Source organism: Aythya fuligula, chromosome 12, assembly GCF_009819795.1.
Source record: "Aythya fuligula isolate bAytFul2 chromosome 12, bAytFul2.pri, whole genome shotgun sequence".
NCBI lineage: Eukaryota > Metazoa > Chordata > Aves > Anseriformes > Anatidae > Aythya > Aythya fuligula.
The window spans coordinates 13,732,902-13,756,410 of record NC_045570.1 but is presented as its reverse complement, the minus strand read 5'-3'; the positions used below and the strand labels follow the sequence as shown (position 1 = coordinate 13,756,410).

Below are 23,509 nucleotides of genomic sequence, written 5' to 3'. Positions count from 1 at the left end.
TTTCAAAAAATGTGTGCTTTAAAAATCCAGTGTTTTACTTATATACAGTTTCCACTGCATGCACTGATAAAACTAATTAGAAAGCCAACAGAAAATAATAAAGTCACAAATACTTACTAGTTTCAGTAGCTACAATAGTTATGTTGTGCCACATATTTGTTTCTCTGTCCAGTGGTGTTGCCAAAGTTATTTTCCCATCTTCTGCATTAATGTTGAACTGTCTCTCAAGGTCAGTATGGCGATCAATGGAAAACCTACAAAATAGACATCCCTGTAATCTACTTAATGAAGTTGGTGTAGTCCATACAATCACAAGACAATTTATGGAGCCCTCTGAGAGCTGCAGTTTTATAGCAAAATGGATTGAGAAGCTCAATTGTATAAGACAAAATGACAAACTGAGACTAAAAAAAATAATATTTATTATTGCCCAAGGAGTAATTAGCTGTATACCCAGTATGAAGGTCATAAAATGCCCTCAGGTTCACTAGGTAACATCTTTGAAAAACGGTGCTGATCAACAGTTAATTATACAATCCATCACATTTATTAGACAGTTTCTATGGTATTTCACAGTAACTGCTGATAATTTCAAGAGTAATGTATTAAGCACACAAAAATGGTGGGCTTCGTGGTTATTTTTAAAAAGGCTGAATGATGTTATTTTACTAACCAATTTCAGATTAATTAAGCATGGACTATTCACCATGCATATTATTTGGTTACGGTTCAAGCATCTCCATGGGCAGAAGGCAGTGAATCACCGTTTACCTGTAGAACACTTCAAACACTGAAGGAGCGATTGTTTTACAGACTGACATCACTGATTTTTAACAAAACAAGTTCTATCAGACAAGTAGTCAGAGTTTGCAAATGTGAATTTCCAGGTAAATTATGCAGCCGAAACAGAGCCAGCTTGAGAGGAAAGAGCTGCCATAGATTGCTCCTACAGTGCATTAAGCAGGATGATGATTTAAAACTCAGGACAGGATCTCCAGGAAAGCTTTTATGTTTGCCCATTTTCAGAGTTATTTTATTAATGTATTATTTGTAAAAGGAAACTAAATCACAAAATTAAGCTTTCCAATTTTGTGATAGGAAAAGATACAAAATGAAAGAGTTTATCACTGAACTATTGATATAGTTCAATAAAAATTGACTTCAAGGGTTTTTAGTGAATCCTAACTGTGGCTTTATATAAAAGCCTTTTAAGCCTTTGTGTCTATGTATTACAGAACCTAACAGCACGCACTGACAATTTTGCATCTGTTCTGCATTATATCTAGGCATAATAGGGTGAGTTAGGATACAGTGTCAGACTGGATTACATTATGTAGTGGCCAGAATAGTGACTCAGACTGCCATTTTCTCATTACACTTCTACTTTTTTCACACATACCGCTAAACTCAGGGATAAAAGAGTGAGAACATATTTTGCTACAATGTCAATGGCACAGTTATCTGAAAATCACTTATGCAACTGTTTTATGTTACAATAAGGAAATTAAAAAAATATATATATCTGATTCTGAAGTTCCTCTATATGCCACAATAAAAAATTCTGAATAATTCAAACTCATTCCAACAAAACACCTTTGCTTTCAATGCATGTGTAGCATTAGATTCTGATGTCAAAGTTCACCTTTTTTATTTCAATGTCAGATAATAAGTTCATATTTAGAATAAAAGATAATGTTGCAATTAGGGTGCTTGTGCAATGGATTCAGTAAGATACAATTGATTTTCAAAAATTAGTTCAAAGTTACAACAAAGTTAGTGCAAACGTTAACAAACGTTTGGTAATGTTATTACCAAAGATCAAGACTAGCATAGACACACTGGTAAGGAACTTAACAAATAATGGACTTACAAATGAATCCCCCTGTTAAACAAGGAAAATGTGATTTGCTAGACATTTTTCTATTTTTAAACTCTCAGAAGAACTAGTTTTACTCACTTTAAAAATTAGTAGTTTCATTAAAAAGTACAATACAAAAATATGAAATCAAATTTCAAGTATATTCAAGTGCCTAAAGATAGGCATGCACATCTATATTTGGACATTCAAGTAAACTGATTTTCTAGTGAACTCCACATATCACTTCTCAATGGTTTAATATCAACTGTACTACCCTCAGCATTTCTGAAATCAGGTCACTTATATGGAGGAATAAAGATGTAGGTGCCTAACTTTAGGCAACCATACTTGAAAATGTATTTTAACCTTACTTTAATGTCTCTTTAGTTCCCATTTAAGTATCAGAAGTAAACTTCTGGTGCTAGTGAAGTTGATAAAAAATATCTTACAGACTTACAGGTTTAAACTTAGAGGTTTAAAATTGTAATCAAGAAAAAGCAAAACAAAACAAAACAACAGAAAACAATCAAAGTAACTCATTTTTAAGATCTCATTACTTAAAGCCAATCTTTTAATTCTTGAAGTTTATGCAGAAGTGACTATCAGAGTACCAAACTTTTATGAATTCTGACAATCCACAAAGAAAATAAAATATGAAATGCTTATATGCTATTTAGTCAACTTGGGCTTGACATAAACTTAATTGTGGGTAAGATGCATTTTTTCCTCTAAGGATCAATGTTTTTTTAAATATCTGTGAGTTTATTATATTGCATTTCATCTCATTCCAACAGTATTTATTCACAATGCAAAAACAGCACTCAAAATGAAACATTTTTAATGAAAGTTTCACAGGTTTACAGGACTACATAGAGGTAAAACCCTCTCCTGAATTTAATTTGATAAATATTTGGTACAAATAAAAAACGAAATTTGCCAAGTCATAAACTTGGGAATACTAATAGTACGCTTTCAGTTTCCTTTTCATGATAATGGTATTATAACTCTTTTTAATGGGAATGCGTTGTCAGATCCATAAGCTGAACATAAAACGTACATTTCTCTAAAAATGAGAAAAGAATATCTTGGGAAATAATATCTGTTAAAATTGCCATAAAACCAGTGCAGGTTATTGGGAGGTTTTGGTTAGTTTATAGGTCTGCTATGGCAATTATAGGAACAATCCCATAGTGGTTTAACAGAAGATTTAAAGTGATTCGTAGTCTTTCTCCCACACTACTGATACTGCTGTTATGACTTAATTTGATCTATTCTTTATTTGAACCAATCTAAATAAGAGCTGAAACCCTTTTTTGCTGCACCTACTGAGATTTGAATCGCAAGACTGATACCCCATCAGTGGTAAATCACCATTGTTTATTAATGCCAGGCAGACAGGACAAGCTACTTAGTGACTGATAAACAGCTGCACCATTAGGGAGGCAGAAAATAACGTATCTAGATTTTTAAGGCCTGCTGTGAATTAAGAAAATGATCCACTACTGCCAAAGATGAAATCTCTTCCAATATGAACGGGGAAAACCTGCCACAGTGAAGCTTATCTCTCCACAGAGAAAGACACTGAAAGGCAATGATTTATAGGAGGGCAGAGACAGTATAGGAAGAAAGATTATTACTCATGCTTTTTGCTATGCACTTGGATCAAGCTTTATCCAAGATAATTTACTGCAGAGTAAATTAAAAGTAAAATAAAAAGTAAAAAAAAATAAAAGTAAATAAAAATAAAAAAAAAAGTAAATAAAAAATAAAAGTAAATAAAAAGACCATGGTTATAAAATAACAAGAGAAACATGAAATAAATACTACTGGAATCACTAGACTTGTATGCTAATAGATAATGATCTTTCAAGCCTTATTATACAATAAGCCAGGATGTACCACCCTTACTAAACTACAGCAAAGTTTTACAAATAGCTCAGCTGAATCCTCTGGTTAATTTCATTGCTGAGAGAGATGCATGTGGTCTAGATGTGGTAAAATGTGAGCTGACCATGTCTACAATTATTAACAAAATCTGTAAATCTTTTTCACAATCAGGTTTAAAAGTTTATATATTAAAGAATACGCACAGCAAAATAGCAAAGAAAGAGAAAAGGAAAATATTGCTGCTTATGAAAATAGCACTGGGTTATGAAAGACATGATATATTTGGACTAACCTAAGAGCTGAAATGAAAAGATGGTTCACATTCACTGGAAAAAAAGGATAATGAAATCATAACTCAACTAAACACTGTATTATCACTTAGTCATTCAAAGATGCTCTTCCACTATTATGGTTAAACGTCAAAAATATGAAAGGTATCATGCAACATATGCATCCTTTAGTCCCATCCATCTAAAAATGCCTAAATTTCAAAGATCTTTGACTGATTTCAGACCAATAACCAGAGTCACAACCCTTCATTCAACATGGTGTTGCATAATAACCCTACTGGGGTATTTCCTTGTGATGGGCTTATTGAGAACCAGACTGGTAACCCACCTATAAACCCGCTCACTCATCTACGAAGGGCTTTATGCCCTTCAGATAAAGTGAGGAAGAGATCAGGCGATATGTTTCATCCCTTCTAAGCAAGTGTAACAAAAAAAAGCACAGTCGTACTGGATGAGGTTAAACACTTTTGTAAAAAAGAAGCATTGGAGAAGAGTTTCTTTCCAGTCTGTTTCCTATAATTTTTCTAAGCTCTTTACTGTTTTTGTTTGTTTGTTTGTTTGTTTCTTGTGAGTCAATTATCAGACTAATAATTCCATATGCAGAGACAACCATGTGTTACTTCATTTATTAAACTTCAATACTCTGAGTATACTGAGACTGTGTATAAAACTAATGTGAAGCAGATGCAGTATAGGTAGCATATAAGGTGATTCTCTAAGGTGATTTGTGTTGCTAGGATTTTTATAACGAATGTACACAAAAACTCTGTCCAACCAAAATATTAACAGAACAGATACATACTGAAAAATATATTTTCCTTGAAATGCAATTGTTTTTTGGTTCCAAAAATTCTATTTTAAGGAAAACACATTAAAAATGGCAAGGCAGTATTCAAACACTCCTTTGTTTTTAGAACAGAACATTTTAATTCTGTTTTTCAAAAATTCTAACTTGTTTTTGATATTTTAGAAAGTGTATCATAGAAAATAGATGGATACAGATAAATTACATCATATTCCTGATATACTAACAGAATAAAAAATTGAAACATACAATCAAATGAAACATTCTAATCCAAAAAAATGTTTCCATTTTTTTTCCATAATCTATGTTCCTTTTTTTTTTTTTTTTTCCAGAACCAGAAAGTAGGTATATTTCTGCTTGCTGCTTACCTCTCATGAATATTTTTGCTTCTATAATAGTAAAATTAATAACTTAAAAATTCTCTTTTTGCCTTGAAATATTTTTCATGCAAAAACCGGATTTGGTCTTTCCAGAACAATCACAAATATATCCAGATTAATCAGATGAACAAAGAAGAAGAAAAAAGGAAGCTGCATAGATAATTGTGTGTATTCCTTAATTATCTATCATGCCAATGCCATGGAAAAATTACAAGATAAAATTTTAAATTACTATATATATATATTAAAATAAGATATAAATCATACTAATTACAAAGACATTTTTGTTTCAATGAAATTAATTTTTGCCCATTCTCTTTCATGCATATCAATTGTTTCTGTATGATGTGATAAAATAATTATGTTCTAATTCTGTTTACACATATGAAATCCTTTCCCTTTCAAAAGTTTGAAAATACTTTGATCCTTAAAATGATGAAAAAAATGGAGATGTGGTAAAGATTTTACACATCTCAATTTTTTGGCCTTGAAGAGAATGAAAGGGCTCAATTTCAGGGTATAAAAATGCCTGTAGCTGAGCTAAACTACTCAGAGTTTGAGACAGGATTAGAGAAGAGCAAGGAAACAGAGCAAGAGTGGCAAAACAGCCAAGGTAAAACTGAATCAGAGTTGAAGCCAGATGGAGATAGGAACAAAGAGGACACGTTCAAGGAGCAGAGGGGCATAGGACAAAGCCAAATGCAGAACAGAATGTGGAAGAGGCAAAGAACTAAGGCTTGATTGAAAAGAAATGATGAGTATCAAGCTGAAGTATTTGAAGAAAGCCAACTTGCTGCCACCACATCTGGTTTCACACACCTTTCAAAAGACCCAGTTTTGTAGTGGCATTGCAAGCCCTTCTTCACACATCAGTGTCAGCAGTAATAAAATTGGGGATGGAGCCACTGCTTAAATTGTGATAGATCAAACTGTGTGCATTCTGTGTTATACTTTTTCCTGTTTACTCAACACTATTTTAACCTGGGTAACTACTCTTATTAATTTTCCATTTCTCTGACCTGATGACCATCCTTGATTGTCCTGAGAGCTTCTCTGGTATGAAAACAGAGTAAGCATGTGTTACTGGGCTGTGTACTGCAGTAGCAAGTATATCATTCAATTACTAATTTTATGTTGCAATATTTGATAGTCAATGCTAAATTTTGCTAGGTTTGAAAGGATGATTCCAGGCAAGATACTCCATCTGCATGCACAAGTTCTAATATATTCTGAATGTCTAATTCTGAAAATACTAAAATATGCTATGCAACATGTAGGCCCCCTAAATAAAGGTTTAAAGTTTGGCTCTGCAACAAAGATAATGATTAGAAAATGTACATAAGCATCATCTTCACAACTGACAACTGTTTGTGTAGTTTATATTCTCTATGGCAGCAATGTACAGTGATGACTATTAAATAAACTCTCCAAATATACTTTTACTATTAAGTTGACATTTTGGTGTTTCATTTCAGAATGCTTTTAGCAGGCAGTACTATACATAGTAAAATTTGGTTTGAAAACTGTCATGTCACTGTTTAACTAAAGGGGAGGGAAAAACGTGATCTCATGAAATGAGATAGAAAATACACTGATCTGATGAAACGGAAATAAGAGATTTTGCTCAAGTTAGATCAAAAAGGGAAAATATCGCAAATTGAAGATGTAAAAATCATATGGGCATAATCATTTCTGACTTTCTATGATTAAACCAGGAATATGTTTAGCCAAAGGAATACTAAATATGGTTTTACAATCTTACAACTACATGGAACAAATTCAGTATATTGTTAGTGCAGAAACTAGTGGAATATTTAAAGTAAACGCAGAGATATACACTGATGAGCCAACCCCACTGGACCTTATACCCCCCTATTTCTTATTTTCATTGCACACTTACTGCTTTATAAGATTATTCATGTAGCAAGGAATATTTTTGTGATTTTGGAAATTACCTGAACTGATAAGCATTACACTTCATAAAACAAAGAAGTCCTATGCCAGTATTTTATAGAAATAAAACAGAGAGAGAACATACATACAATGTATGGGAAAACATACTTAGTATACTACCAGCAGTGTTTTCCTATGAGAACTTTAGAGTAGCACTACCTTATAGGACTGGAAGACACATCGGGGTCATGGGCAGTCACCTGACCAATCACAGAGTTAATAGCAGCATTTTCATGCACTTCCAGTAGGTAAGTAGGTGATGAAAAGACTGGTGGCTCATCAGCATCCTCTACTACAATTTTTACTGTTGCTGTATCCTTGAATGGTCCTCCACTGATGAAGCGAGGATCAATATGAATGTTGGCTGCTTCTACCTTCAGGGTATAGGATTTTTTGGTCTCAAAGTCCAGTGGCTGTTCAGAATGACAAAGATAAATGTCTTTTTACTAATGGCCAAAGAGAAAGAGCAAATTAATATAATGCTGATGGATGAAAGTCATGTGTATTTAATCACATTCAGTGAGTTTTAATACATCCCCTTCCCACTCGCAAAAATTCAACCTGCAAATTTTCTAGGCATATATTGATAATCTGTTCATTAACCAAGAGAAAACAATACTCTTTGTTTTCTTGTTTTTCAGAAAAAAATTACCACAATATTCTCTCTCATGAATAATACTACTACAATTACATATCAGATAAATACTGTAAATTTGCCTATGATGGCATGACTTGCATACTAATAATATACTTAATCAGTGCTTTGTTAGCTGTAGATAAGAAGAAAAAAATAAAAAATTATTATCTCCACAAGGAATAAATATTTTATTATTTCCAGAACTATGTGAGAAATTCAAAGAACTAGCAATTATTATTTGTTGGACAGGAGAGGCGTTAGGTGGAAAAATTTAGAGCTAATCATATAAGAAAGTACTTCAATATTATTGCACTTCAGATAACTCTGCATTTCTGTTTATAGGGCTAAATGAGGTAGACATCTCTCAGGAATTTCTGACAATTGTAGCAATTCCTATTTCTGTACCTTATTTTTTTTTCAGAGAGAGAAACACGAAACCGATTACTTTATTCTTACAATATACCTTCCGTGTCACCATTGTTTTTACTATTTTACAGCTTCATATTAAAACATAAAAGATGAAAACACAGTGGATTTAAAGAAATGAAATACCAAATAAAAACCAAATCTGCGACACTTCTGAATATCAGAATTTTTCATTATAGGAGATTCAACTTTGTGTCATGAAGCACATCAGTATATTCACTATATAATTCTCTTGTGTCTCACAATGATTCAAGTTTCAAAGATGCAAATTGCCAAGCACTGGAAAGATATTAAGATTTGCATTACAATGTTCCAGGGATAGAAAGCAAAGGACACAGAATCTGTCTGAATCTGCAATGCAAATACTAGCAAGAACACAAATAGGAATTACAAAACTCTTTCAGGAAGTCTGCAAAGCCTTCAGTATGTATACTTTTGAATTTTGTTGATTTTTTCTTCAGGTATGAATCAAGCTCTAGTGGGATTTGCTCTTTCTCACAAATTCTAGTAAACATGAGAAAACCTTGCTTCTTTAGCAGCTCTTAAATTTGCAAGCTTTTGTAATTATGAATGGTGATTTATAAATCAGCATATTCACAATTTGCTAATCATAGCTACTGTATCTTTTTTTTTCAACTACTTTTCATACGCTTTACAGAAATGACAGTACCCCAATACATATAGTCATTCTTAATCAGACTATCGTATTGAAAATTTACTCTGCATTGTCTAAAACTCATGCATTTATGCTGGAGAAAATCTACTGGTGAACAGTACCCTACATACATCATCTACTGTAGTAGAAACAAAATGATTATTGCTGTCAAAATATATGAAACAACATTATGTTACAGTCTTAGTTATGAAATAAAGCCAAGGGAACTGGGGCAAAAGGCTAATTGCCTTAGTGTACAAAGGAGGCCACAGCATACAATAAATAACAACAAGGAAGATCAGGGATGTATATCATAATTTTCTCTTTAGGATAACAGATCTAATTTTAGATAAATATACATAATTTTATTACACTATTATACTTCTAGAGTTCTGTCCTCCTCACTGAGAAACAGAAAATAAAAACTTCCAACAGCCATCATTCTGTCTGACCTCTTTAATCACAGGTACAAGTTGAATATTAATTACCCTCAGGTACTCAGGTACGTTTTTTCATTGAAAGCCACGCCTTTTTTAAAAAAAACAACACTGAATCATTTAGAGTGCTCTGTGCTACATATTTAAAACCCTCCATGCCAGTGTTATGAGTTATATTCATATCCTTCTTTGGAACACAGCAGGGGAATCTGTTCTCTTTTCCTTCCCCCAAAATAATGAAAATGAAGCCTGTAATTACAGTTTCATTGGCTTGAATAGCTGAACTGTGTTCTAGATATGCTGTCTTTCTCCACATTTCTGTATATAATTGGGTGTTCCTTCTGTTGTGTATTCATAAATACCTTATCTTGCATACATCAAGATTGTGTAAGCATAGAAAGGTAACAGAGTTGTAGCCTTCTCTACAGCCCAAATTTGGCATTTCTCATGTTAAACAGTACTGATGTCCTTGATAAGGTTCACTGAAATCATTATTCATTGAGCAAAGAGAATTCAAGAGAAAAGTTGGAAGATTTAGCCTCTTACTCATCAGGTAATTTAAATAATAAGCTATGATACTTTTTCTCTGAATGGTATCTGCCCAACTATACAACAAATGAAATCATAGAGAAAAGTGTTTGATGAGTACTCAAATGAGATTTTTTGAAAGTGTACATCACCAACAAAGGAAATTCTGATCTACTCTTCCCTTTTGGAGCCAAGGAAGCAAAATCTGTATCATTTGAGCATGTGAAGCAGTGGCTGGACTCAGGAAGACCAGACAAGATTAATGTGTGTCCAGAACAGAAAATACTGCCATGGAGGTCTCCACACTTGTCACCTAAATGGTGCTTCTGAGGGACGTGGCTTATACACCCCTACATTTATCAATTCACTGGCTTAACACCTCATCTGCAGATAAAAGAATCCTTGAGAATCCAGCATGTTCTCACAGAGGACAGTCCAGCTGGGTAGCTGTATGTGCAATAAACATTTTTTTAAGAGATAGAGTTTACCTTTCTCACTCTAATAATACCATCCTGAGTTTGGGCATCTGTAGTGATTTCAAAAATATCCATTCCATCTCCTTCAATAATATCATAGGATGACTTAGCATTTTCTCCAATATCCAGGTCATTTGCTTTCACTCTTCCTATAGGTTCTCCAAGAGCAACATCCTCCATTACTGAGAAGTGATACATACCTTAAGAATAAGAGGAAAAGATCAAATATTACACCTGATTCCAGTATCTCTTGTGTGCTCTTCATTTGTTTATACTACCCCAAAGCAAACTTGAGATGTGCAACTGATACAAATAACATTTACATGGGTTACTTACTGAAAGCAGCAAAACATGTTCCTTACATATTAATATTCAGTTTACTGCACACGAACGTTCCTTTCTTTCAATGTAGTAGTACCCTGCCTCCTGCTTGCACAGATTCTCACTGCTGCTGAACATAAATATTAAGCTACTTTCAACACTGCAAATATGTCATATGATGTCTACTGCAGATACTGCTGAACTTACCTTTTTATTTACAGACTTGTAACTATATTTTTGATGGAATTCAACCACAAAACCTTAGCTTTTGCTCTGCTGAAAACTCACCTAATATGGAAAAGGTGCCATTTAAAACTTCAGATCTTTGCTATTTTTTTTGTCTCTTATCTTTTTATTTGAACTGGTTTTGTTCTTTTAAGCCCTTTTGCAATAAGAAACTCCTCAATAAACACTCAAGGAAACTCACCAACTTTAAGTTGTAAAGGAAGCGATATTTTTCCACTGTATTCATTACTGTGTCTCCTATTTGTTTATAGGTATAGATTAAATCCTACTACAAAGCGCTATTCAAATCCTCAGCATTTTTATTTTTTGTAATACTTGCTTCAAACCATGTGACCTAAAATGTTTCAAAAATCTATTTTGAAATTCTAATATTTTAGGTAAGCAGTTTACTAAAAGAAAGAACAAAATACCCATTTTATTATTACACCTCGCAGTTCTTAGCATCACTTTGAAAACAGAAGACATGCATGTTTTACATCAATAGTTCTTTATGGGATGCCTATCTTTTTTTGGCTCTTGGTAATTTACGATGTTTGATGCTATAGTTAGTATGTGACTTAACCAACTGTGGTGATATTTAGTAGTAAAACAATCAAAAAGGAACTCAAGGTTAGAAGATGAAACCGGTAAAAACAATATAAATATTATATGACAAATGGTGCTGGACTTGTCCTTTTCTTTCTTCACAGTTGTTTTAAGACAACTTGTAGTTTTTAGTGTAATGTGCAGCTTTTCTAGTGCTTAGTTTTCTAAAGCCAAAATATCCTGGTGTTTTTGCTGAAACTGTTTGTAGGCCAATTACAACTGCTACAGTTGAAAGTATGAAGGAAAACAAAAGGAATTCATGAATACCTATAGTGATTTTTTTTTGTTTTGTTTTAAGCTTCTAGGCTAAATTATTAGAGACAATTTGGGACCATCAACATTCCTCAAGAATATTCCCAATAGCTCACAAACAACAAGCAGGAAAAGCAATCCTACAGAAAGTGCCTGCACAGACTAAATTACATATTTGTAATTTATACTGCTGTCCACATTTTGTGGCTTGACTCTCCAGACGCAGTTGATTGCATTTTCTGGTTGATATTTTTTCTCAGACTTATTAACGTAGCTTAGAAAATACTGTAAAAATGTTATTATGATGTAAGTGACTCTTTTACATAAATTGCTCTCAAGTATTATGAATTGTTCTGTCAAGATGTTATAGTTCAGAGCTGACCAAAAATCCACATTATTCTTCTTTGAAACCCTTTGGTTTTCACAGCAATGCACAGTTCTTCTCAGTATAATCTACAGTAAACTGCCAGGTTAAAAACTTCAATGACTTATAAAATGACTCTAAAATGATCTTAAAGAGATCACAGAAGTAGTGAAAGTTCATCTTTTTCATTTTCAAAACCCAGGAGGCTAACACTTTTTGAAATCTAACCATAAATATACATTTCTGTCCTGCCTGGAAACAATAAACCGATAAAACACAGTGCTTTCTGAGTTCATTACAATTTATTGTGAAAGCAGCATGTATTACATCTTATGAATTTCTATTTCATTCCAGTTAGGCTCTATTGTAAGTTTGATCCTTTCTTATTTTCCTTTCCAGGCAAATGCCAACTGTGCTTTAACAGTGTAAAAAATGCTACAGATTTGATCAGCTCTTGTATAAGGTTAGAGTCATGACTAATCTGCAATGTTAGGCAGCATGCTCGGAATACTCAGTTTTAAAAGGCAGAATTTGTAATAGAATCCAGTTTAAATATTTACTATGGCACATCCTCATTAAATGCAATATATGCATAACATAAAACTATAGTACATGCATTATTTTCCTAACGAAATTGCATAATTGTCAGAGTTCTAACAGGGTGGTTATTCCTAGATGGTAGTTTGAATTCTGTGCTGGAATCCACTAGCTGTAACAGCTTCAAAGACAGCAACCCACTCTTTGTTAAAGGAAAACTAATCTGCATTTTCCACATTAAAAATATATTTCAGGGATTTGTGATGCAGTCTTCCTCAGCCTAGCCAGTCAACATGTCACTGTAACCAAACTACAGGAGAACAGATATGAGTAAGCTGCACGGGGAAAGCACAGTTTCATCTCCACATGCATTCACTCCTGTGCTTCCTGCTGAGACCTCCAGCAAATGTACCAATTAGTACCAGTTGTGTTGCTGATTTTCTGATCAGCTTTTTTTGTACTGGCTGGCAAAGACTTTATGACATAGAAAATGCTGATACAAATACAAAAGCCAGGTAAGCTGGCAGAAGTAGATGCGTAGTCACAGAGTTAGAGCTACTGTACGCTGCAGGCAAGAAATGTTCCTCTGTGTTCTGGTGATATGGTTCAGCCAGGAGTCTCATCCATAGATATTCACATTATTAAGGGACTTTATTAAGGGACTTGTCATCCTGTGTTGGAAAATACTACTGTACAAGTGCAAGCCATGTGTTCTCAACGTCAAAAATACGTGCATTTCATATTTTATAACAAGAACATCTTTTATTGTGCATAGAGCAGTTATCTGTTAAAAACACTATGCAGAGGTAATATAATATATATTTTTTTTCTGAATAAGCTTTTACCTCTGCTTTTTTTTTTTTTTTTTAATAATTCTTTGTATACATATATATATATCTGTATGTGCTTTTTCTAGACTATGGGGAAGTATATATCACATGCTGAGTACTAAGACACCTATTTCTCTCTTTACGTCTTCAGAACAGGGCAAAAGTGGATTTTGCCCTTTGTGTAAAAGAAATCATTTTACATTCGGTGCATAGGTACCTTGTTAGAAAAACATGCTACTAAAAAAGTAAAAATGACACAGTCAAGATATGAACTCTCTCCAAACCTAATATAGGCTCTTAATACCATAAAACAAGTGTTTCCAGAACAAGCTGGATAAAAAAGTAAGTTTCTAATAGGGTATTAGATTGCACCTGTTCCAAACAAAATCGATCCAGTCATTATGCTCTTCCCTTTTCTTTTTTCTTTTTGTCTTCATCTTTGAAATAGACTACAAAGCTTGTAGAGAATCTCAGCATGATGCCAAATCATTTTAACCTAGCCCAGCAAGACATCCATTGGAACTACAGTAGTAAATATGGATTTGGAATTAAAGATCAACAATTATCTAGACGTAAAAACTTATTTTTCTTTGTTTTCTTCATTTTTACCTAATTAGTCAAACCTTTTTTTTTTTTTTTTTAATCAGTTGCAAATGTCTTTTACTGATGGTGTCCTTTGTCTGCAAGAGATGGAAGCATATACAAAAGCAACTGAAACTAGCACTTAGAAACAACTGCATTGAAAGCAAAAACCACCCAAATAAAAAAAATTAAAAAATTCCCCAAGCCCTTTTGTGTACAAGAGATAACACGGAAGACAGAGGGCTGTGTACACTGTTATGGGCATAATTCCTTCCTTCCTTAAAGCTCTTAATCAGGCAGAGGACTATTAATCTTTCTCCAGTAGCAGCTACAGATTTTTAAATTACATTACAAACCCAGGCAATATGATGATAAAAAAAATCTGGATTAAAAAGAAAAAAAGAAAAAAAGAGGTATATTCCTTTCTTATACAGGATAATGCAAACACATAATGACACTTACTCTGTGCAAACTTAGGAGGATTGTCATTAACATCAGTGAGTGTAATTGTCACTGTTGTAGTTCCAGAGAGTCCACCCATATGTCCTCCCATGTCCTTTGCTTGGATGACAACAAAGTATTCTTCTTTGGCTTCTCTGTCCATGTTGGGAAGAGCTGTTTTAATTATAGCTAGAATAGGGGCAGGGGGAGAAGATTGTCAGATACAGACCCAAATTCAGTTTTGTAGGTATTTTTATGAATGTAGGTTAATATTGTTATAAAAACTTAATGCTAAAGATCCAGCCTCTTAGTACCAAGGAAAAGAAGAAACTAAGACTTTCAAAACAGTATATTAGTGGTCACCTACCTTGGTTTAAACAAAAGCGCCAGGAAATCGCAGTCAAAAATAAGAATTATTCCTACCTGTGATACTTATTTCTTTTTTCTTGATACAGAATATGGTTTCTTTATTACCTCCCAGAGAAATCATATGTTCTCCCATAGAAATAAAAAAAATAAATTAGGAATTGTAATGATGCATTCTGCAAATAACTCCATTGTTATAAATAAAGTGACTTTAAAAAAGGATGTTAGAGTATTATTTTTTTTTCATTCATAGACCTGATCAAGATATCACTGAAATATTATTTCAACAGCTTTTGAATCTTTTGAATTAAGCGTAACATAACTTTTTCTCCATTATTATTTTTAGGCAAACAGTTTCTACTGTTATTTTATTTTTTAATAATAAAAAAAAAATAATTTACATAGTTAAATCAGGCCTAGAATTGTAAAAAAAAAAAAAAACAACAAAAAAAAAACGCCACATTTAGTATTCTTCATTTTACTCTAAGAAAAGTTAACTAATTCAATAAAGTGATATTTTTCCTAGGCATGTATTTTAATTTGTCTATTAATGTATGAAACACTCTATCCCTTGGCTATAGTTTGAAAGGTAAAAGAAAAGCTAAAATATCTTAATAAGTGTCTACAAAAGAATTATGTTTTCTGACCTTTAAGGTATAAAATTTTGGGGTATCTCTGGGTGATAACACTAACACAATCTGTTATTTCAATATTCCTATCTACTGTCTCAACCATAAACCATTTCCTAGAGGCTAAGAGGCAAAAATAAATTCAAGTTTCAATTTCAAACAAAAATGAAAATGTAAAAAAGAAATGTACTCTTTTAATTACCGTACCTGCAGCTGAATATTTTTAAATATTGAATATTTCAGAATTATATGGGTTGTTACCACCTATATTTCTGTGTTCACTATCTAGAGGACTGAAATCAGCTAAAAAAACAACCAAACAAACAAAAAAACATCATTATCTCTTATGAGGCAAACTAACAAACACAAAAGGGTTCCATCCTTTCCTAAAAAAGTAATGTGATCAAGACAAAAGGCAAACAGAGTTATGCACAGACAATTTCAAATATAACCATTTGTTTTATTTATTTCTTTTTTCACGAGTTCTCTAGTTGTGCTCACAAGAAATACTGAAATTTTCAATCAATTTTTAGAAAATGTCAAATCACCAAATTCTAAATCTAAATAATAATAATAAGCTCACCAAATACTAATAGGCATACAGCACATTAATTCATTGACCATTCAACCCACTCTACTTCAATTCAAGCCAGAAACAAATTGAGAATAAAAACAAACTCAGTTTTAGCATGTTATGATGGATGAAAACGATATACGCCAAACAGAAGTGTAGTTTAAAAGCAAGAGATGAGAATTACCAAAGACTAATGTAAGGCAGATAGACGCTTGCTGGAAAATTATATTCAGAAAAGTTATCAATGGCTTACTGTCAAAGTGGATGGATGGATGAAGTTGTTCATAGGGTTTGTTCTGCTTCTAGCATCATTCAGTATTTTCTGAATGATGGAAGACAAGAAAAACTTATCAAGCCTTTCAGGTGACACAAAGTTGGGAGTAATTGCAAATACTAGAAGAAGAGGATTACAGTTCAAAACAATTTTGACAGATTGGATAGTCTAAAAAAGCAAGATGCAACTCCGTTTGGCAAATAAAAAGTATTTTGTGTGGGTGAAACAGTTAGTTAATAACTGTCACAATAACAATAGAGCAGGTGACTCATGAGATAAAAAAAAGTGGAGTCAAAAAGACTTGAATATGAGTCTACAGCATTTCACTGTTAAAAGCATTCAAGCATTTTGTGATTATATTTTAGCTAGTATATTGTATGCAAGAATGGTGGAGTAATAATCCCTTCAGTCCCCACACACTGCTGGAACAGTGTGTTTGATTTTGGGTATTCCTCTTCTGTATTCAAACTGATGATGAATTAAGCAATGAGTAAAGCAATGAGTAAAATAGCAGAAAGTCTGAGAAAAATCTTGTTCAAGTAAGTTAGAGAACTATGAGCAAAGAGTCTGCAGCCAAATATGGAAAACGTACTGGGAGCTACTCTCCTTTCCCAATGAGAGTAAGAGAAGAAATGATGGAACTACGATGTAAATGACAAAACAGGTTTAAGCTGCAGCACAAGAGATTTCAGTTAAGCGTTAGGTGAATGCTTTCTACCAGAGAAGTAAGTACAGTTAGAGAAGGCTACTTATAGAATTTATAATATTTCCATCACTAAAAGTCTGTGGGAACCTATTATTCAAATACCTGTTGAGAATTTGAACGAGTAGATCTCATTCTTTTTGAAGGTAGGGTTACTTACTGAATACTGCTTGAGGTCCCTCTCCATATTGCCTAAAACTTCTCTGTGTATTCTAAAATACTTTATAAACCTTAGGCCTGTGAAAACTTTTGATGGACATGTAGTTCAAGCATAGGAAAGAAAGCTCTATCATAATTTAGCTACAAATCCTCTGACTAAAGCTGGAAACCTAAGGAAGTGGGCTGGAAGATAAAAAAATCAGGAAGTAACCTATTTCTTCAAAGAATGAGAACATCCCCAAGGAAGTTCCTTTTATTTATTTATTTATTCTTTTTTGGCTGAGTTGCTTTTCCTAAACAGCTATTGGTGTCACACTGCTCAATAGCAAATAAAACAGCTGTAGAATGGGATTTACTTTTACAGTGGTCCTAAATGCACACAGTGAGCAATTCACACAATCTGCCTCACAACTTGAATCGGTTAAAATGCACCCCCGTGGACTACTTTCAAAAACCTATTTGGAAGAATATACACTATCTCAAACTGAAAAAGATCAGGGGAAAAGAAGCAAAGTTACAAAGGCTATAGCTGATGAAGAGGAGGAAAAGCAGCAATAAAAAATAAGGATCTGTTTTCCATTTTTCACTTCCCTTTTTTAAGGATCTCTTTATGGTAACACTGTAACAGTACACATTGTAATAATTGAGAACATGGACCAAACCCAAGCAAGCACTATGCAAAATTGGAATCTGAACCTGAAAAGCTTTTCTTAAGAATCTCATTTATCTCACATGTTTTGATGAAGACTTCCTGCTATTTCAGCTAGCATGCTTTGGAACATTCCCTTCTTCATTTTGGAAGAGCTAAGTAATTGCTTTGATCTTCCTTCCACGCTAAAATCTTGGTGGAGATTTTTATTAAATATAACAGCCATTTAGGACCCAAACTACTGCAAAATCAATCTTGTAATTTCTTCAGAGAGCTGCGAGATGTATTCTTTGTACTCCCATGAAGCACAGTGACTTCAGTGATGTTTTAGCAGCCCATAAAAAATGTTCACTTGGAGACCTCTGGAAAACCTGTACCATAATTCCTTAAAAATGAATAGATCACTACTAACTTTCTTGAAAATTAAAGAAATTCTAGTCCTTTGAGGATGTCATACAGGCATACTGTTCCACTATTTTTAAATTCAATTTACCCTTCATATAAATCATAATCTTTTTAATAAAAATTATTCCCATTCCTTACTAAGGTTTAAAGCCTCTAGGACTTTTATTCTAGCAAGACAAGAAAAACAGCTGTAGTGTCTAAGTTGGCTAACTTTACACAAAAATTAACAATTACAGGAGTATCTGAACTACATTCAGATGTAGACGTATTTCAAATCAAAGCCATTAGCCACAGTAAAAATAATCTCTAGGTAAGGAAATGAATGCTGTGTTATATAATTACATGTGGAGTGATTCTATGCCATTTTTTATTTTTAAGAGAGAAGCTAACAGTGTGCATATTTTATTACCATGTTTATTTTTTAAAATTGTATGGGAAAGACGACACTATCTGTCTCTCTGTTAAACAAAAAGATGAAGGGCAAATACTGTTCTGTTAAATCTCTATAGCTTCTTGTTTAACCTACAATCTATTATATCTACTTTTTCAGCCCATATTACTTCCATTTACATGTTTTTTCAGTTCTTGCTTTCATTTTGAAGTAGACCTTGCAAGCTTGCCTTTGTGCATAAATGAACACTACCTGTCTTTCACTAGATACATTTTTCTTGAAGAATATCATGATCAGATAACACCTATTATAATACTACCATTTCAATTCAGATGAACTTGTATCTGGGTTTTACAGTAAGGAAAAAAATGTTTTCATCTCATACTAGAGACTCACCAGCCATTCCTTTTTCTCTGGGAACAAGTTTTCACTGGAATGTGAAAGGGTCACCCTCTCACCAACTGAGAATGAATGCAGTAAACAAACATTTTGCACTGCATTTATGAACCTGTTTCCTTATGATTTAATTTGTCATGATCCAGTAATACTTATAACTCTACTAAACACTTCAGAAAATGTAGTTTTGGACTCTTTTACAGATATTTTCCAAATATAACCGTGTAGCTCAAATTCCTCTCTTCTAATTCAGTCTCTGGAAGCACAATATTATTTAGATATGTATCCCCAGTTCTTCTACTCAGCATGAGAAAAGTTGTTGCTCTATCTCACTAGCTTTCTAAAATGATGGAGGTATTGCTCTGAAATGCAAGAAATAAATGTGGTATCAGCCTGTTTGCTAATACTATTTCTAGATAAACTCTAGAAACAGAAATCACTTTTTTTTTTTTTTTTTCAGATGCCAGTCTGTCTTGATCTTAAGCAAATCATCTTTACCAACTACAGATTGTCATAACTGCTTTCAAACCTCTCCACAATGATTTTATACTTTCTTTATTAATCAGAAAATGCTGCTTTTGCCACTGCTGCAGGACCAAATCCTACATACCTTATCCATAATGGTTGCACTTTATACTTCTAAGCAAAAATCAAGAACTGACCCTTGGGTCTGCTGCACTAGCGGTTTGTCAGTACAACCCTCTCCTAATGGGCTGTCACCAAGACAACTCAGAATCACCAATGATTCTCTGTACAAACACCTTACCACAACTCCTAAGGTTGTACAGTATACTTTGTACACAATGGCAAAAAAAAAAGGTTCATACTAGTTTGAAAATATACTCTATTTTCAGCATTGCACCTAAGCACATCAGGGACTGTACAGACTGAGCTGAAGGTGCTGTAACCAAGTGCTAGTGACTGAAAACAGACTCCAGAAATTCAGTATGTGCTGGAGCTGATTCTGCTACACTGGGAAAGATACTCCTATCAGGGCTACAAACCTATCTTCTTTCTGCTACTGCACACACCTGCCTTCTTGCCTGGGAAATGAGTTCATACACCTTATTTGCCAAGACATAACAACAGAACAACATCTGTCCATCCTGGTTCATGCCTCTTACAATTATTTCAGTTTCAAAGATAAGTTAACTGTAACTGAATCTGTAGTAATTGGCAGGAATATCACAGCAGCACTGGTTAATAAAATGAGTTAGAAAGCTGTAGTTCAATCCAGGCTGTGCCTAATGTTGAACAGGTTCCTTCTCTACGCCAATCCCACCAGGGTTTAAATCTAAACTATTCAGAAACTGAACTGTTTAGAAAGGGTCTGTTGAACATGAGTTAGTTCTGTTCTTAGAAACTCATTACTTTCCCTTGCAGTTGAATGTTATTTCCTGTATCAAAACTGTTTTCCCATCTCTCTCTCATTTGAAAATGCTACCTTGTCATTTTATCATGAGTAATTACAGAAACAGTCCCTGTGCCTCTCTTTTATTAACACCTTTCAAATATTTGTACAGTGATTTCATATCCTCCTTTAATCACCTCTTATCCAGTTTATACAAATTAAGTTCAATCAATCTTTCATTCTAAGTCATATTCTTCAGTCTCTCTCACCTTAGTTACACTGCTTTGAACTTTCTTCGGAGTCTCAGTTTGTTTTTTTTTTATGACGATGTGTCTCGCCAATACTACATACAATATTCTGGGGGCAGCTTGTGCTATTATTGTTGCCCAGCATTACTAATAAACTGGACTTTAACAATTTGGTAGAAGAGTGAGCGTATGTCATCGCAAAAATGTTTGTAACTCAATAGTTGCTGTCACTTACCCTCATTACCTTACTGATTTTTATTGCTGGACTGTATTTTAAGGTCGAGAGGGAGGAAGGCAATAAAGACTGTAAATAAAAATAGAAGATTCATACCTGACTTCAGCCGAATGCCATTTTCACTCCTCCTAGGCCTACTCTTTCATGTTCTAAATTTCAGAGCCACACAGTGTCTCAGGTTCAATACTGTGTTCCAGAGGGTGTCACATACTGAATCATTAAAAGCTCTGTTGGTTAAAGCATATGGACTTTCACCCAGAAGTTAAAGGTAGGCATAGAAAATGAATCAAATATTCACTCTCCAAAGAAATATCCACAGGCTGTTAGGAGAGATTTTAGTTTTCTAGGCCTCCTTATTCTTCTATTTTCTTCTCAGCTTTACTGACTTGAAATTTGGCCATTGTACCAAGTAACCATAACCAAGATGGCAGCATTTAAAAGCTGTTCTTTTTCATATATTGCAAGGGTTTATGCTTGAGTAATGCAATGCATTTTCCAGTGCAGTAGGGCATTTGGTATAATTCGTCTTGTTCACATATTTCAGGTGTGTGTAGGAGTGACATTATTTAAGTAAGTTCATGTGAAATGTAAATAAATGGGACGCAGCTGATAATGTATTTTCCTTGCTATTCCTATATTGTAGAACACCGTGTCACTTCATATTATATTCCATTATGATAATCTTATTTTAAAGCTGACAGTCATGATTTAATATCTTCGAAAAAGCTTAAAAGTGAGAAGTGTACTTTTTCTGCTTCTAGCAGTATTAAATAAGCCCCTCCCCCAGCATTTTGAATGTCAGTGTTTGGATTACAGGAGAATATATACAACTTGTATAATGCTATAAATGACACAAATTATAATGTCAATTTTAGCAAATCTGACATCAGTTATTCAGATATAACAAGTTATGGACTATACTGAATATTGCAAGTTCTGTTACTAATCTGATGCTATCACATGGTAAGTTTAGCTTTTCATAGAAAATCTGATTCTGTCATCTTTGTAATGTATTATTTATGTTGTTCTCTATCCAATGAACCTATGGTCATATTAAAATTCACCTATGAAGGTGATTTTTTTTTCCCTATGAAAGGGAAAAAATATTCAGAACAGAGCATGCCATCAAAAAAGCATTTACCCTAAGCCGTATTCAGATGTCTGAATGAAAAATAACTTCTGAATTACCTTCTTTCATGTGTCTATAACTCATACAGAAGAATTTGCAAACTAGAACTGCAGTAGTATATGTATTTTTCATCTAATGTAATGGAAAACTATTGTTTTATGGGTCACTTAGCAGAACTTTTTCCTGTGCACCCAGTATTATAGAATTGTTTCAATAAGGAGGTTGAAAGTAATGTCAGTTTCAACCAAGAGTAATTCCAGTAAGAATTACACCTAGTTAATATCAAAGTAGTAAGAAATAAAAAGCAGAAGAGTAAGAAACTGCTTCCTTGGATTTGCCCTTGGGTGTAACAGCCCTTTCTACCACAGGCATGAAGGACACCATAGACATCTTACACCTCTGTTCCCTTGTTTTCATGATGCTTGGAGTACTACAGAAAGCATGATTTGGATTATTCCTGGCAGTGAGCTCTCATTGTACCATTAAAACAGAACAGTGACATAAAACAATCTATGCACTGAGTCAGCAAATGAACAAAATTATAGGCAGCATCTTTGGTAGCTGCACAAAATCTAAATATATAGTCTTGATTTCTACTACATAAATCTAATAAAAGGCCAGTCACCTAGAAAAAATAGTTGATAAGCTCGAAGTAGCTATGCTTCAATGCTTGAAACACTCCCATGAATGAAGGAAAACATTTACATTCTTTGGTAGCTCACGTTAACATAGTCTGTTTCTTAACATAATGATTCCATTCCAGGGAAGACACAGTTCTAGACACAGTATCTATGATCAGAATCAATTCTGTTTCAAATATATTGGAAAGATTTTTCACTTACCAAAGCTGCTAATAAAAAGTAAGCCCAGTGAAAATGTAGCTACAGACAATACAGACAAGCATACAAAACAAAACAACAACAACAAAAAAACAGCTACCATGCTTGGAGAGTCACCTTCAGGTTTGTTTTGTTTCGGACAAGCTACTAATCTAGCTAACTCTTATGCTCTAATTTCTACACTTTCACTATAGTACCAAAAATCCTCCCCTAAGGAAATTTTAACTGGGTTCCTGTGTACTACAAACAGATGTGTAATGGGTTTCCTTGGCCAAGATTCTATGAGAAAAAATACATTGGATAAATGTAAAGAAACAGTCAAACATTTAAATATTTTGTTTGCATTGGAAATTTTATTTTTTGTTAAAATACACCTTCCAATCTATATGCCCATGGTAACAGCAATACTGTCCAAATTACAGAGAGGCTAAACTAGCGTGCATGTTTTATGCACCACTACCTCTAAAAGGTGAAATATTCAGTGCCACAAGCTACTGCAAAATTGTAGCTATCTTAGTATAATACTATCGTCATTTTGAGACTGCATGTAACAAACCATAAAACTCTCTCTGGTATGTAATAAACATTATCATACCCTTGCTCTGAAATTTTTGTATTACCAAGAAATGTGCTGCTTACTTACTTATGTTTTTCTGAAATCAATACTTCTC

The 23,509-nt window shown here is 33.6% G+C and overlaps 1 protein-coding gene across 2 annotated transcripts in view; it reads right to left on the bottom strand.

Annotated features, from left to right (window-relative positions):
• Positions 1-23,509, bottom strand: part of CDH8 (cadherin 8) — a 147,654-nt gene that overhangs the window by 51,143 nt on the left and 73,002 nt on the right. For both annotated transcript variants that reach the window (XM_032195343.1, XM_032195342.1), the window contains exons 6-9: positions 14,512-14,679; positions 10,345-10,532; positions 7,333-7,586; positions 118-254 (exon numbers count right to left, since the gene is read on the bottom strand). In XM_032195343.1, the coding sequence (XP_032051234.1) occupies positions 118-254; positions 7,333-7,586; positions 10,345-10,532; positions 14,512-14,679 (747 nt within the window). The remainder of the gene's footprint in view (positions 1-117; positions 255-7,332; positions 7,587-10,344; positions 10,533-14,511; positions 14,680-23,509) is intronic.